The following is a 17043-nucleotide window of genomic DNA, read 5'->3' as shown; positions in this document are numbered from 1 at the left end:
GACCTAATACTTGGTGGCAAAACCCTTGTTGGCAAGCACAGCGGTCAGACGTCTTCTGTAGTTGATGATGAGGTTTGCACACATGTCAGGAGGAATTTTGGTCCACTCCTCTTTGCAGATCATCTCTAAATCATTAAGAGTTCTGGGCTGTCGCTTGGCAACTCGCAGCTTCAGCTCCCTCCATAAGTTTTCAATGGGATTAAGGTCTGGTGACTGGCTAGGCCACTCCATGACCCTAATGTGCTTCTTCCTGAGCCACTCCTTTGTTGCCTTGGCTGTATGTTTTGGGTCATTGTCGTGCTGGAAGACCCAGCCACGACCCATTTTTAAGGCCCTGGTGGAGGGAAGGAGGTTGTCACTCAGAATTGTACGGTACATGGCCCATCCATTCTCCCATTGATGCGGTGAAGTAGTCCTGTGCCCTTAGCAGAGAAACACCCCCAAAACATAACATTTCCACCTCCATGCTTGACAGTGGGGACGGTGTTCTTTGGGTCATAGGCAGCATTTCTCTTCCTCCAAACACGGCGAGTTGAGTTCATGCCAAAGAGCTCAATTTTTGTCTCATCTGACCACAGCACCTTCTCCCAATCACTCTCGGCATCATCCAGGTGTTCACTGGCAAACTTCAGACGGGCCGTCACATGTGCCTTCCGGAGCAGGGGGACCTTGCGGGCACTGCAGGATTGCAATCCGTTATGTCGTAATGTGTTACCAATGGTTTTCGTGGTGACAGTGGTCCCAGCTGCCTTGAGATCATTGACAAGTTCCCCCCTTGTAGTTGTAGGCTGATTTCTAACCTTCCTCATGATCAAGGATACCCCACGAGGTGAGATTTTGCGTGGAGCCCCAGATCTTTGTCGATTGACAGTCATTTTGTACTTCTTCCATTTTCTTACTATGGCACCAACAGTTGTCTCCTTCTCGCCCAGCGTCTTACTGATGGTTTTGTAGCCCATTCCAGCCTTGTGCAGGTGTATGATCTTGTCCCTGACATCCTTAGACAGCTCCTTGCTCTTGGCCATTTTGTAGAGGTTAGAGTCTGACTGATTCACTGAGTCTGTGGACAGGTGTCTTTCATACAGGTGACCATTGCCGACAGCTGTCTGTCATGCAGGTAACGAGTTGATTTGGAGCATCTACCTGGTCTGTAGGGGCCAGATCTCTTACTGGTTGGTGGGGGATCAAATACTTATTTCCCTCTGCAGAATGCAAATAAATTCATATACTTTCCACAATGTGATTTTCCGGATTTAATTTGTGATGTGCTATCTCTCACTGTTACCAATAACCTACCCTTCAATTATGGGCTGCTCATGTCTTTGTCAGTGGGCAAACTTACAAATTCAGCAAGGGATCAAATACTTATTTCCCCCACTGTAGGATCAAAGCAAACCAAATCATAGGCCAGTGTGTGGGAAAAGAATTCAGTATTTAAACCCCCAGAGAGGGTCAAAGAGACAGCAGCATACATTCTCACACACACATCCACACACCCCCTCCCACCTGCATCCATTCCATGCACACAGCCCCCTGCTCAGAACAGATATTCATTCAGTCAGCTGTGCCGAAGCAGTGCTGTATTACCTTTCTGCCCTAAGCCTATTTATAGATAAAATATATTTTGCCAATCCACCTTTGTGTGTTGTATTATTGTGCTACAAACCCTCCTGTCCCTAAGAAGTGAATTTGGGACCAAAAGGAAGGCACCCAGAGAACCAGACCAAGCTGATATCTGACCTCTGGGGGACATCTTACTTCTAAGAGAGGGATATTCCTGTTCTAGCAGCACGATCTAGAGGCTACGGTGACCACGAGGAGGAGGAGCAGTAGTTGCGCAGACTCAATCCTCATCTCACCTCCTTACCTGTGTGTCAACCCACTTGGCTCCCTCGCTAGTTTGTTGCACATGGCCATAGAAATGAACAGGCAGCATGTACTCAGGCCGGGCCTTTTCCCAGGGGTTGCCATATCGGAGCCAGTCATCTGCTTCCTCCACCTGTGTGAGAGAATGAAAAAGAAGGAGGCATTGGTGGTGGTGGTGGTGGGGGACGACCACAAAAAGGAATCCTGGTCTTGAAGAAAGCAGTATGTTCTCTAGCCCCCCCCCCCCCCCCCCCGAATTATAAATCTTCCCATGACCCAAGTCTGGAGGTCATTAACAGAATACTCTATCAGAGTGCTTCAGGGGTCAACAAACCCCCACCCCCCACCCCAATTCAGGCACTTTACTAAAAATGCCTCCATCACTTATCTCACAGAATGGGAGCAAGATATCACCCCCATCCTCCTGGCCAGCACTACACCGAAAAAAGTTACCTGCTCTTCCCTTACAGCTCCCAGTAAGATCTGCCCTTATTACTCTCCCTTCCCTGCCCACAGCAACACTACATTCTGCCACCTGACAGAAGTGCATGCCAAGAGACCATGACGAAACACCCACCCACAAGAAACTCACCTGCCAGCCATTGCAGATCTTCTGGTTAAAGATGCCAAACTCATAACGAATGCCATAGCCATAGGCAGCTAGGCCGAGGGTGGCCATGGAGTCCAGGAAGCAGGCTGAGAAGAGGAAAGCAGATTACAGGATACCAGGGAAGGGAAAGGTGAAGGAAGCAGAAAAATGCCACAAGGGGTTACGAAGCCATGCATGTGTCAGACAGGGAGAAAAGGGACACTCCCTCACCCCAGTGACTTGGTTGACATCTGTGAGTTGCAACCCATCCCTGATCCCAACACCGTGACCATGCCCGGCCTCCATAACTCTTACCTGCAGTGTCTCTCTCTCCCTCTCTTGAGTCTCCCACCCCCATGTTGTCTGCGAGTGCAGCCTGACCAACGCAAAGCAACAAAGCCCAGCTACATGAACAGCACCTTGCACACATCAATCATGCGACGACCCTGTTAGAAAGAGCAGCAGGAGGGGGAGGGGTGGAGGTTAACCCCCATACTGCATTAGAAGAGGAGCACATCCCCCCTCCCCCCAAAAAAACAAAACAAAACTGGGGAACCAGCTCTTGTATCTCAGCATGAAAACATTACCATCTTTATCTTAGAACTTAAAGAAAAAGAAAAAACCATGAGGGAAACCCTAGCTTGTAAGAACCTTCACACATAGTAACATAGTAACATCCTTGTACACGTTTTCCTGTCGAAAATACAGACAATTCAATACACAGACTTCTACAAATTAGACTTTTTTGATTTCTTGTTCTTGAATACTTCTATAATTTGTTCTTTCACTCTGCCGTGTGGAATATGTTGTACATTTTTCATATTAGGAATTTGGTTAATGGATTTATACCAGGGGCGTAGCCAGACTTCGGTGGGAGGGGGGTCCAGAGCCCGAGGTGAGGGGGCAAATTTTAGCCCACCGACCCCCCCCCCCTGCCATTGCCGACCCCCCCCATTGCCAACCCGCCGCCACTTTTCACAACCTCCTGCCCTCTCGATCCCCCATCCCGCGAACCCTCCCCCGCCTACCTTCGGTTTTGCTGGCGGGGGACCCCAATCCCCGCCAGCTGACGTCCTTTTCGTCCTGCAGTCAAAAAAGTCTTCGTTCTGTTGCATGCTGACGTCCTGCACGTTCTGTTCTCTGAGTCTGATGTCCTATCAGCATGCAACAGAACGAAGACTTTTTTGACTGCAGGACGAAGAGGACTACTACTTACTACTACTTAACATTTCTAGAGCGCTACTAGGGTTACGCAGCGCTGTACAATTTAACAAAGAGAGACAGTCCCTGCTCAAAGAGCTTACAATCTAAACGTCACCTGGCGGGGATTGAGGTCCCCCGCCAACAAAACCGAAGGTAGGCGACGGCCGGGGAGGGTTCGCGGGGGGTGGGGGGTCGAGAGGGTCGTCGGGAGGGGGGTCCAGGAGGAAATCTACAGGGGCCCAGGCCCCCTCAGGCCCCACGTAGCTACGCCACTAATTTATACAAGGGTAGAGAATGACACAGGGACGGGGACCAGCAGTAACCGCGGGGATGGGGACAGGGACAGAACTTGCAGGGAAGGGGACAATCTTTGTCCCCGTGCCATTTTCTACTTCGAAGCCTGTTATTTATGTTTGAGTGATGCAGACAACGATATTTTGATTTTTTAGAAATCATGCTGACCACAACTGGCAAAATTTGCATAGGGGATCCTCCTGTACATCCTGCTACCAGCACATCTTCTAAGAAGACATCTTCTATTGCAGGAAGGACTGTGGAACACAGGAGAGCTAGACTGAATCCTGAGATTGTTTATGACTTCTTATTCATCCACAGATTAAAAAATCATAACAGTGCTTCATAGGGCATATTTCTTCCCTCTAGGGCATACAGAATGAGTTGCATTTTGTACCCCTGGACATTTTAACAGGGTGGATTAGGATTGCTTGGGGTAGTAGAAATCAACTATTGTTGGGGATGGAAGGGTAGAGGGTGGTGATGGTGGGAGGGCTTATTATAGCTGCTCATTGTTATTGTTTTTTATTTGTAATTTATACACAACAGTTGCACAGTATATTGTTCCTTTTTATACTTTAATAAAAAGATTTAAATATAAAACATAATTGTTTGAGGCTTCTACAGATGAGGACAGAGAACACAGGAATGGGGAAGGGATGGGGACAGAACCTGTGGGGGCGGGGTGGGGACGGAGACAGAACCCGCGGGGACGGGGCGGGGATGGGGACAAACTTTGTCCCTGTATCATTCTCTATAAGGGTGTGAAGACTTCTACAAAGCACTGTAAGAGCTACTCTTGCCCAGGCTTCCCTTCATGGTTAGTAGGAGCAGCAGCTTTAGAAGAGATGAAGGAATCTCACAACAAAAGCACAGATACAGAGTAACAAGCAGCTGTTAAAAAAAGCATTCTACATCTCTGCAGTGATCTCTAGCATGGCACCATAAGGCCCTGTCACACTCCAGATGGCCATGTTGTCAGAGGCCCTTGCATGCGGTCCTCAAAGCCACCAAACCAGTCCAACTTGCAGGACTTCAGCAACGAATGTGTTTCAGGTACATTTCTGCACAACAGAGGCAGTGTGTGAAGATATCTCTCATGCACATTAGTTACGGAAATTCTGAAAATCCGACTGTTTTTGGGAATCCATGTTCTCTAATGTCAGAGACAGGTTCAGCTGGGCTCAGTTTTACAGTCTCCCTCCCCCTGACAAACTGGAAGTTAGGACCAGTCAAGGGACTATAAATAGCATGCTGCTTTGAGATACAAGTTTAAAATGTCTTCCCCCCCCCCCCCTCGGAACTTGGCAGCTTTGCAGGAGTGCAACAAACCCAAACCCTGTCCAAATAACAGGAAATAGGAAAGACAGCACAGGTGGTTCTTCCTCTCTCACCTGCCAGGCGCCCCAAGCCCCCGTTCCCCAGTCCAGCATCTTCCTCAATCTCCTCAAGATCTTCCATGTCCAGGCCAAGCTGTTTTGGGGGAGGGGGTGGAGAGAGATAAGAGGTTTAAAGCACACAAACAAAAAAAAACTGTGAGGAGCCATGAGGCAAGGATGGAAGGAGAAGACAAATGGCCAGGGAAATCCACAAAGCCTCATCTCCCCTACCCAGGGGTAAAGGATGGTAGCACCATGCTACCTCCAACATAACAAAAAACAAGCGACCTCCTCCCAAACATGATGCTTAAAATACCAAACTCAACTTGTAAATTAATGCACTTTAAGCACTGCTCCAACCGTGCTTTTGTTTTCATAAGGAAAGTGGTGGAGTGGAAGGCAGAAAGAAATCTGGCCCACCCACCCCATTCCCCACCCCAGGTCCTTCACCTGAATCTCCCAGCAGAGCAAGCTTTCCAGATAAAACGTGGGTTTTTAACTTACTCCCCCACCCCCAATGGGATTACCACACACAATATATAGGTCTCAACAGGAGGTGATCACCCTCTTAATAAAATATGAAACTATATCCAAACAGTAAGGGGATCTACAATGAAAAGCATGAAAATATCTAGATTGTTAAGAGGAAAAGGCCTCGAGAAGCCCCCAGCAAAAACACAGCTGTTAGGGGCTGGACTTCTTCATCATTGGCCCAAAACCTCTACATCTACTTTAAATGTTATTCTTTCTTTTTTCTTTTTTGTTTTTTTATTTCATCTCACTTGAAAATTGAAAACACCGGATTGTACTTATCTTTATCCGGTGTTGTATCGTGCGGATTCTTCTAACACGTCGGCCACAACCAACGATGGCCGCCGTTTCGTGGACCTGCTTCAGGGTCTGTGGTCCGCGTGTTACCTCCGCTTCGAATGAGTATCGAAGCGGAGGTAACACGCAGACCACAGACTCTGAAGCAGGTCCAAGAAACGGTGGCCATCGTTGGTTGTGGCCGACGTTTTAGAATCTGCATGATACAACACCGGATAAAGATAAGTACAATCCGGTGTTTTCAATTTTCAAGTGAGATGAAATAAAAAAACAAAAAAGAAAGAATAACATTTAAAGTAGATGTAGAGGTTTTGGGCCAATGATGAATAAGTCCAGCCCCTAACAGCTGTGTTTTTGCTGGGGGCTTCTCGAGGCCTTTTCCTCTTAACAATCTAGATATTTTCATGCTTTTCATTGTAGATCCCCTTACTGTTTGGATATAATTACCACACACAATTACATCCTTTTGGCACCTTGTGCTGTTGTCTCTGCCCGCTCATACCTGGTATGTAGCCTCATCACATGCGTTCTCCAGAGCCAAGTTCACCATGGTGTTCTGCAGGGTGCGCCCCATGTAAAACTCCAGGGACAGATAATATATACGCTGCAAAGAAAAAGACAAGGTAAGGCCTGCTGTGGTGATGACCCTGCTTCCCTTCCTATAACCAGTTTCCTTGCTCTCTCCCACCCTTTCTGGTCCAAATCCAATTCTTCCACCAAGGTCAGAGAAGATGGCTACAAGCTGATTTTATTATTTGTATATCACATAACACATGTACATAGCACTAAACAGGCATGGGGAGGGGGGTAATTTTATAACATGCCATCTATGTGAGAATTCAAAAATGCACCCAGATCTAACCCCAAGAGCATATAAACGCCCACACATACATTTACACATGCTCCAAAGTGTACACATGCATCTGTGTATTTTTATAAAATATGCCTGCCTATACATTGCAACTCCACCTCTGATCAAGCTACAACCCCAGCAATTCCTGCACACAGTAAAAGCAGGCACAATCTTTCCATGAGCTTGGGTAGCTATCAATTTTATGAAACCCCTTCCAGAGATATAAATGTAACTTATGGAGATATTAGGTCTTATCTGCTAATTTTCCTTCCTTTAATCTCACCACACAAGTCCAGAACCTGTGGGTTCCAGCAGTGTTAGATGCTCAGTATTTTGAATGACAAGCAAGGGACCAAACGTTTCCCATTTTGCTTCAGTTGTACAAATACTCATAATATATTACCAATAAAAAAAAAATTTGAGGGTTAAACTGCTAAAGAAATCTGAATGTTGAGCCTAAAGAGAAAATTTCTTGATAAAAGGGTGAAAAAAAGCTATATTAAAAGTATACTAAAATTGTTCAACAACTGGAAATCTATTAGGGAGGGCCTCTGGACCGTCTGGTAGGACTACAAAAACAATTAGCAGGTATGACCTAATTTCTCCTTCTTTAGTGTCCTCACCAGACCAGTCTAGAACCTGTGGGATATATCAAAGCAGTTTCTAAGATAGGTGGAACTCCAGAAATCTCTGCCTGAATAATTTCAGTCCGAAATGCAGTATACTATCATGCTCTTACCTGGAGCCGACAATGTTTTGCGACTGTACAAGAAATTTACTATATCACCAGTATGCAGCTGCGAATAGGAAGTACCACAAACTATTCCAACCATAAGGTCGAAACACCTCTGGTAGAAAGTTTTCAAACCTTAGGTCACTTCCTCTTGAAATCAAAATATATATGCTAACAAACATTACCTCAGCTACCAAGTAATGACAATTTTTGAAGTTGGCTCGCTTTATCTGAAAACTGAAAAGAAACATCAATCTGTCCAACCTTAGAAATTGGTTGGTCACTTCACTGTACTTCTAAAGTATATAATGGACATTGAGCAAAAAGTAAAGATCTTATCTATCTGAAATGAGGACACCACCTTTGCAGCAATCATTCAATAATTCTATTGTACAGTCTTGTTTCTGCAAACTGGAGAAAAGATCTACGCATGTTAAAAATTATAGCTCAAAATTCTCTTAGGAGATACAAACCAGAATAGCTATTGTAGTAGTCAGGAGGGAGAGGGGGAATCTCAGAGGACAAAGCATTTCCTGGGGAAAAGACACTCCTGGTTGTCTCAGGATCAGACTGGAACCCAGGAGAATAAGCAAGATCTGGCCTGGCCCTAGGAGGAGAATGTTTGCAGCACACAGCAATTCCCCCCAAAACAAGCACCAGTCTGCAGGCAAGGGGAGGAGCACAGAGAAGGTTCAGTTTCCCTGGATTACCAAGCAGTATGCATTAGAGCCAAAGAAAGGATGTAAGGGAGTAGAAAAAAAGCCTTCAGGGAGGAAGAAAGACAGGCTAGCTGAACTACTCCTGAGCAGCTGGAGGAAAGCATGGAAGTAGTTGAGGAATGGGAGCTATACCCTGAGGAGTCGATGGAGGGAGGTCACAACAGAGTGAGTTTCAACTTAACTGAAATTCAAACAATCTAGCAGGGCTACCAGGTACCAGAATGAAAATCCTGACAAGTGAGTGGTGGGCTGCTGGCACAACTATATAGTTGTGACTCAGAGCTTTGTTAAGCAAGGACCTGTTTTCTTTGATTTGCCACCTCAAGGAAGATTTGTGAAACACTTAAGGGGCGGGGAAAAGGATAAAATGGCTGAGTTTTACCCCTCTTCAGAGGCTATATTCCTGGTCCTAGGACTGTGGAACTTTATTACACTTTCTACTCAGATTTGGAGGAATCTTTATTTTTTTTTGATTGTATGAGTTTTGCGAGCTGTTTGAAAGCTGAAAACCTGGACCAGATTGGGAGTTGGATTTGTGCTTTTGCTGTTGTTGGAGTGGTGAAACACCCTTGCACAACACCACACTATATAATGGGTAAGATTCTTCCAAGACGCTCCTTAAAGGGAGTTAAAGAAAGGGAAAGGGGGGAAGGGAATGGGACTTATATACCGCCTTTTCTGTGGTTTTTCCAACTACATTCAAAGTGGTTTCCATATTATATACAGGTACTTATTTGTACCTGGGACAATGGAAGGTTAAGTGACTTGCCCAGAGTGACAAGGAGCTGCAGTGGGAATCGAACCCAGTTCCCCAGGATCAGAGTCCGCTGCACTAACCACTAGGCTACTCCTCCATTGCCTTATGCAGTGAAATCACTCAGGACAGGACAAACACAGGATGTATAGCATCCCACCTTACAGAAGGCACACTACATATAGATGGCATGCTCTAGAACCTTGCAGGCAGCCTTGAAAGCATGACAAAGTTGCAACTTGAAGACTCCCAAGCTATATCTACTTGGATTCTGACCTGAAAAAAGGAGAAATTATGTCTTATCTGACTTTTCTTTCTTTCCTTTAGTCCTATCAGACTAGTCCAAAACCTATGGGTTGTGCCCATCAACCAACAGATGGAGACAGACCAGTGAGCTATGCCCTATAAGGGCACATGCAGCCATAGGTCTTCAGCATTTCAGATGATAAAGCAATGGAGACAAGGTGTTTTTTTCCTTCATCTGTCTTGTACAAATAACAAAACATATCTTTATCTATAAAACTTGACAAATTGATGTAACATAGTAACATAGTAGATGACGGCAGAAAAAGACCTGCACGGTCCATCCAGTCTGCCCAACAAGATAACTCATATTTGCTGCTTTTTGTGTATACCCTACTTTGATTTGTACCTGTGCTCTTCAGGGCACAGACCGTATATGTCTGCCCAGCACTATCCCCGCCTCCCAGCCACCTGCCCCTCCTCCCAACCACCGGCTCTGGCACAGACCGTATAAGTCTGCCCAGCACTATCCTCACCTCCCAACCACCAGCCCTGCCTCCCAACCACCAGCTCTGGCACAGACCATACAAGTCTGCCCAGCACTATCCCCGCCTCCCAACCACCGGCTCTGGCACAGACCGTATAAGTCTGCCCAGCACTATCCCCGCCTCCCAACCACCAGCCCTGCCTCCCGATCTTGACTAAGCTCCTGAGGATCCATTCCTTCGGCACAGGACTCCTTTATGCTTATCCCATGCATGTTTGAATTCCGTTACCGTTTTCATTTCCACCACCTCCCGCGGGAGCGCATTCCAAGCATCCACCACTCTCTCCGTGAAAAAATATTTCCTGACATTTTTCTTGAGTCTGCCCCCTTCAATCTCATTTCATGTCCTCTCGTTCTACCACCTTCCCATCTCCGGAAAAGGTTCGTTTGCGGATTAATACCTTTCAAATATTTGAACGTCTGTATCATATCACCCCTGTTTCTCCTTTCCTCCAGAGTATACATGTTTAGTTCAACAAGTCTCTCCTCATACGTCTTGTAACGCAAATCCCATACCATTCTCGTAGCTTTTCTTTGCACCGCTTCAATTCTTTTTACATCCTTAACAAGAGCAGAATCGCTGGGTGGCTGGAGGGCGGACCAGGGGAATAGCTGGGTGGCTGGAGGGGGGGCAGGGGAGATGAGAATCGCTGGGTGGCTGGAGGGGGGCAGGGGAGAGAGGACAATCACACACACACTCTCTCTCTCACACACACACTCGCACCCAGTCTCAATCTCTGTCACACACACACACTCCCACGGTGCTGCCAACCACGTAGAGGGGGGGAGAGGCAGAGAGTCCTGAGACCACAGGGGGGTGAGGGGGTCCTGAGACCACAGAGGGAGGGGGAGGTATCTCTGGCACACACACACTCTCTCACAGTCAGTGTCTTTCTCTCTCTCACACAGTCTACAAGGAAGGACAGAGACTTGATTCACCTGGAAATAAGATACTATCTTATGAAAGAGAGAAAAAAAGAGAGAACCATACTGACTGGCATTCCTACTTCTGTGAAATGAAAGAAATGATATCTGCAAGGTAAAGCCTGCAATTCAGATGTTCTGTGAGCAGAAGAAAAAGCTAGCAAGAAAACCACTTTTAAGGTTGAGGTCTTTCCAGGCAACTCTCAGGGGCTCAAAATGCAGGAGCCCTAAGGTACTAAGTACCAAAGTCAAACTCCACTCTGAACAGGAACAGGCACCAGGGGACAAATTTGCAACAAACCCTGAGGGGCCAAACAACATCCAGATGCTCCGCACATCCTCAAAGACAAAATACTGCTACCTGGAATTTTAAGGAACCCAGCAACCTGGATGAAGGCTTCCATAACGAAAGGCTAAAAATGTAAGGTCTGAAAACAGGAAAGGGAGTATCACACTCAGAATGCCATGATACGAATAGCTGTCAGACCCTCAAATATGCTATGGAAGTGGAATGGAATGAGATTTGATATACTGCCTTTCTGTGGTACAATCAAAGCAGTTTACAGTTATTGTGTGCAGGCACCTTCTTTTGCTCTATGGCTTGGAGTAAGGTGGCAATCACCTCCTCCGAATATCCCTTGCATCTTAAAACTGGCCTCTCAAGAGTCAAGCCAAAGACAGACAGGAGTCAGATCTTCCATAATCACCAGCCTTTGATGTAGAAAGACCCTCTTCTGGAGAAGGAGTAGCAGTTGATCTATCCTGAGATTTATGAGGTCTGCAAACCAAGGCCTTCTGGGCCAATCCGGAGCTACTAGGATGCAGCCATACACTGTTTCTGATTCTAATGTTGAGTTGAGCTCTTCAGACAGAGGAGCTGATTCAGCAGCCAGGCTATAAAGTGGGCTCAGCATTAGCTTTCGATGCTATGAGATCCAGTAGCAGGATGCTCCACCAGCTTTTGTCATAAGAGTAAGTGCCTCGGGAGATAGAACCCACTGTCCTGAACCGAGAGAGTGCCTACTGAGAATACCCACATAGAGTCTGGTACTCTGTCTATATGAAATGCTGAAAGATTCCGGTCGTGTTCTACCCATACCATTAAAAAGCTTGCTTTCCTGGGTACGGCCACAATTTTGATACAGACTACCACTGTTGCATTGTCTGAGAACACTCTCACTGCCTTGCCTCACACTTTTTGGTAAAAGGACTGGCGTGCCATCCGAACTCCATGTGGTTGTTATATCAACATGCCTCCACCTGAAACCACGGGCCCTGTGCCACTTGGTTATCACAATGGGCTCCCATGACTATTAGCCAGTTGCAGGCTTGCAGATTCACACCAGAGAATAGATTGTGTGCTTTAAAATGTTTATTTAGGGAGTCACGTGATGCTGTAGAGGGAGTGAGACGTGTTCTCAGGCTCTCTTAGGCCCCAACACCTCCTAATTCATCGTTAACACCTCAAATCAAGCGAAAACAGGACGGGAGACAAAAGAACACGCAGCGAAGGCAGCGCATAGCAGATGGACAAATTTATAGAAACATCGGGAAAAGTAATGGCGAGCAGAGGACAAAAAAAAGGATAAGGAGAAGGCCAAAAGCGCGGAAAGCGCAGCAGAAACAAAACAAGCGCCGGAAAACCCCGTGTTCTCATTGGAGCAACTATCGCAACTTACAGCGGCGGTGGAGAAGGCACTGGAGCCGAGATGGGAGCGGCTGGAGGGGCGGCTAGCAAACATGGAGACGCTGCTGGGAGAGACGGTGCAAAGAGCGACGGAGCTGGAAAGCAGGGTCTCGGCGCTAGAGGATGCAGGGGCACCGGCAACTCAAAAACTGGAGCGAGCGCTGGAAAAGATTGACAAAATGGCGTCGGCCTTAGACGACCTAGAGAATAGGTCAAGGAGAGCAAACCTCAGAATCATCGGCGTCCCCGAATCAGTGGGAGACGGTGTACTGTGCACTAAAATAGAAAAATGGCTAAAAGAAGAATTTGCGCTCTCGGATCACGCGGGCCCGCTTTGTCTAGAGCGGATCCATCGCGTGGGCAGGAAACAAGAAGGGAGACAGGCTCCGAGAGCAGTCATCTTAAAAGTACATAATTACTTGCACAAAGTGGAAATCTTGCAGGGATACCGGATGAAAAGGGATTCTACTCAATACGAAGGACACACAATCAGAATATTTCAGGACTATTCGGCACAGTTGCAGGGAAGGAGGAGAAACTTTACCCCGTTGTGCAAGAAACTACATGAGGCCCGCATTCAATTCATGCTGATTTACCCAGCTATCCTCAAGATCAAGCACGAGGGCCGATGGAGGTCTTTTGAGGACGTGGCAGGGGCCTCAGCGTTTATAAATGAGATAGAGAATACTGCAAATCATGTTCAAGCTAGTAACAACGCTAAATGAAGTTCCTGTGCATAGGTATGATAAAGAAAATGTAAAAATGTTATTTTTTCAGCACACTGAGGGTTGAAATACCTTGTACCAGTAAGGGGTGAAATCTGGGCACCTTGGAAAAGTTATAGAGGTGGGGGGGCCACTGGCATTGAAGTGACTCTAGGTCTGTAGAAATATGGACCCAGAACTACAGTTGAACAGGGAGGGGCAGGGAGGGGAGGGGGGAGGGGGGGAAAGGGGGAGTAGATGGGAAGAAATAGGGAGCAGAATCTCAAAACAACGTGGCACCTTATATGAAGTGAACACAAGGCAGGGAAGTCAAAGTCAGAACGTAGGGGGGGAACTAGGTGAGCTGGATAGCTGGGCACAGCAAAGCACTGGGGGGGAGGCTGGGCGCCCCTGGGGCAACATAATGAGAGAACTGGCAGAGAAACAAAGTATAACTCCTGGTTAAGAAGCAGAGAGGAGAGGTAAGGGTGGTCTCCTGGAATGTTTGCGGGATTACGTCCCCAATAAAGAGAACTAAGATTTTAGATGCCCTGAAACGACAGGGGGCCCAAATAGCTTGTGTTCAGGAGACCAGGCTCTCACAAGAGGAAAGTGAAAAACTGAAAAGGCAATGGGTAGGAGAGGTACACTGTTCCCCAGCAAAAGGTAGAAAGGGAGGGGTGGCTATTTTAATCCATAAAGCCCTAGCTTGCCAAGTAACACCGTTGTTTAAAGATACAGAAGGGGAATATGTGGGGGTTAAACTCAAGTTACAAGGTAAGGACCGGCTCTTGATAGCTGTCTATGCACCAACAGGACCCAATAAGGCTTTTTACTCGCAGTTGCTGGCCAAATGTCAGCAGTACCCAGAACTGCCCATAATAGTAGCAGGAGACATGAATCAGGTCTTTGATCTGGAAATGGATCGCTCTGGGTCTAGCCACAAAGGGACTTCTTCGGGCCCCTCATTGCTGGAATCTTTCTGTAGGTTAGCGGGGCTGGTAGATGCGTGGCGGCTGATGAATCTGGAAGAGAGGGACTACACACACACCTCAAGGGCCCATAGGACCCACTCTAGATTAGATTATATTCTCCTCTCGCAGGAACTCTTTAGTCAAGTGCAAGGGGCAAAAATAGGGTCGGAGGGTCCCTCAGACCATGCAATGATTTGGGTGGATTTTGAAGCGCAGCCATACTATAGAGCCCAGGGGAACTGGAGGTTCCCAGCTTATCTCTATCATTCGGCAGACTTTAAGAAGTATTTGCTTGCAAAGTGGGAGGACTACTGTACATTCAATGCGCAGCACACAGAGGACCCAGTGCTCTTCTGGGCAGCGGCAAAGGCAGTCATACGGGGCCACATAATTGCATATGTCAGTCAGCGTAATCGCCGCATTGCAAAAGGCATCATAGACAGAGAACGTCAGCTTAGAGAAGCAAAGCGGCGACATGTAAAGTCACCCACTACAGGGAACTATGAAACGCTGTTGGTGGCACGAGCAGCTCTGAAAGAGTTGTTGCATGAACGAACGACTCGCTCCCTAATATACAGAAAATACAAGATGTATAAATATGGAGACATAGCAGGGGGGCGCTTGGCAAGGATGGTGAAAGGGGCTCGAGGATCCCACTTTATTGTGGCAATTAAAAATAACATGGGGCAGGTGAAGACTAGAACTGAAGAAATAGCTGAAACATTCTGGAGTCATTTCGCAGCACTATACCAAAGGGGGGAGGGGAATTCAGAGGCAATAAGAACCTATTTGAGAAACTCGGGGATACCACAACTCACTGCGGAAGAGACAGCAGGGCTCAACGAACCGATAACTGCTAAGGAAATCCAGAAGGCTATCAAGGCATTAAAACTATACTCGGCGCCTGGGCCAGATGGCTATTCGGGTGAATTTTATAAATTATTGGGGAATCAGTTGATAGGACTGTTATGGGGATATTACACCGAAGTGATAGAACAAGAGACCCTACCCCCACAGGCGAACACAACTTTAATCAGTCTGATACCGAAGGGAGGGAGAGATTTGATGAACCCTGGGTCGTACAGGCCGATATCACTGATTAATGTAGACCTAAAAATCTTGTCACGATTATTAGCAGACAGATTGGCTCCCTTGCTGCCCAGGCTGATCCATGATAGTCAGGTGGGCTTTGTCAGAGGGCGGCAGTCAGTGCTTAATGTGCGTAAACTACTAGCGACCGTGATTCATGCAACGGTAGAAGGGGAGGGTGGTCTTATAGCCAGCCTGGACGCAGAGCGCGCCTTTGATAGGGTGCTCTGGCCCTTCATGTTCGAAACTTTGCAGTGGGTAGGAATAACGGGGTGGTTTTTGCAGGCCATAAGAACGTTATATTCATCACCAAAGGCAATGCTCATAATTAATGGGGTTAGGACTCGTGAGATAGACATAAAGTGTGGGACTCGGCAGGGCTGCCCTCTGTCCCCTCTCCTGTTTGTGCTCTCATTGGAACCATTGGAACCCTTTCTTTCCGAGCACTCTACCAAAACCCTCATCCACACCCTTGTCACCTCTCGTTTAGACTACTGCAATCTGCTTCTTGCTGGCCTCCCACTTAGTCACCTCTCCCCTCTCCAGTCGGTTCAAAACTCTGCTGCCCGTCTCATCTTCCGCCAGGGTCGCTTTACTCATACTACCCCTCTCCTCAAGACCCTTCACTGGCTCCCTATCCGTTTTCGCATCCTGTTCAAACTTCTTCTACTAACCTATAAATGTACTCACTCTGCTGCTCCCCAGTATCTCTCCACACTCGTCCTTCCCTACACCCCTTCCCGTGCACTCCGCTCCATGGATAAATCCTTCTTATCTGTTCCCTTCTCCAGTACTGCCAACTCCAGACTTCGCGCCTTCTGTCTCGCTGCACCCTACGCCTGGAATAAACTTCCTGAGCCCCTACGTCTTGCCCCATCCTTGGCCACCTTTAAATCTAGACTGAAAACCCACCTCTTTAACATTGCTTTTGACTCGTAACCACTTGTAACCACTCGCCTCCACCTACCCTCCTCTCTTCCTTCCCGTTCACATTAATTGATTTGATTTGCTTACTTTATTTATTTTTTGTCTATTAGATTGTAAGCTCTTTGAGCAGGGACTGTCTTTCTTCTATGTTTGTACAGCGCTGCGTATGCCTTGTAGCGCTATAGAAATGCTAAATAGTAGTAGTAGTAGTAGTAGGGAATAAAAATCCAAGGGACAGTAACAAAAATTCTTGCCTATGCAGACGATCTATTGCTGCTGTTGGATGAAGGCCACTCATCACTGAATTGTTTATTAGAGGTGCTGCAGACATATGGGAACCTGTCAGGCTTTAAACTTAACCTCACAAAATCGCAGGGGCTGCCATTGGGGAAAAGAATAAGGGACAGTTGGAAAGGGGGATTTCCACTGGAATGGGCAGAAGGAAATATTAAATATCTAGGAGTCCGGGTGTCAGGGGACCTGGCTACACTGTACAAGCTAAATGTAATTCCAATGCTGATGGAAACCCGACGGCTTCTGCAACTCTGGGGCGCCTGCCCCATTTCGTTAATGGGTCGAATAGCGTTGGTTAACATGTTGATAGCGCCTAAGTGGCTTTATCTATTTCAAATGTTGCCACTGTTCATGCGGAGGAGGGAGGAGAGGAAGCTCAATAAACAGATCCAGGAATTCCTGTGGAGGGGAAGGCGTCCCAGATTGCCAATATCGG

General features: G+C 47.0%; 1 protein-coding gene across 2 annotated transcripts in view; it reads right to left on the bottom strand.

Annotated features, from left to right (window-relative positions):
• PYGM (glycogen phosphorylase, muscle associated) overlaps positions 1-17043 on the bottom strand; it is a 58902-nt gene that overhangs the window by 26835 nt on the left and 15024 nt on the right. For both annotated transcript variants that reach the window (XM_030217487.1, XM_030217488.1), the window contains exons 2-5: positions 6662-6763; positions 5347-5425; positions 2459-2562; positions 1868-1999 (exon numbers count right to left, since the gene is read on the bottom strand). In XM_030217487.1, the coding sequence (XP_030073347.1) occupies positions 1868-1999; positions 2459-2562; positions 5347-5425; positions 6662-6763 (417 nt within the window). The remainder of the gene's footprint in view (positions 1-1867; positions 2000-2458; positions 2563-5346; positions 5426-6661; positions 6764-17043) is intronic.

This window comes from Microcaecilia unicolor, chromosome 11 (genome assembly GCF_901765095.1).
Source record: "Microcaecilia unicolor chromosome 11, aMicUni1.1, whole genome shotgun sequence".
Lineage (NCBI taxonomy): Eukaryota > Metazoa > Chordata > Amphibia > Gymnophiona > Siphonopidae > Microcaecilia > Microcaecilia unicolor.
Note: the sequence above shows the minus strand (reverse complement) of the source record. Positions and strands in the feature narration are given on the sequence as shown.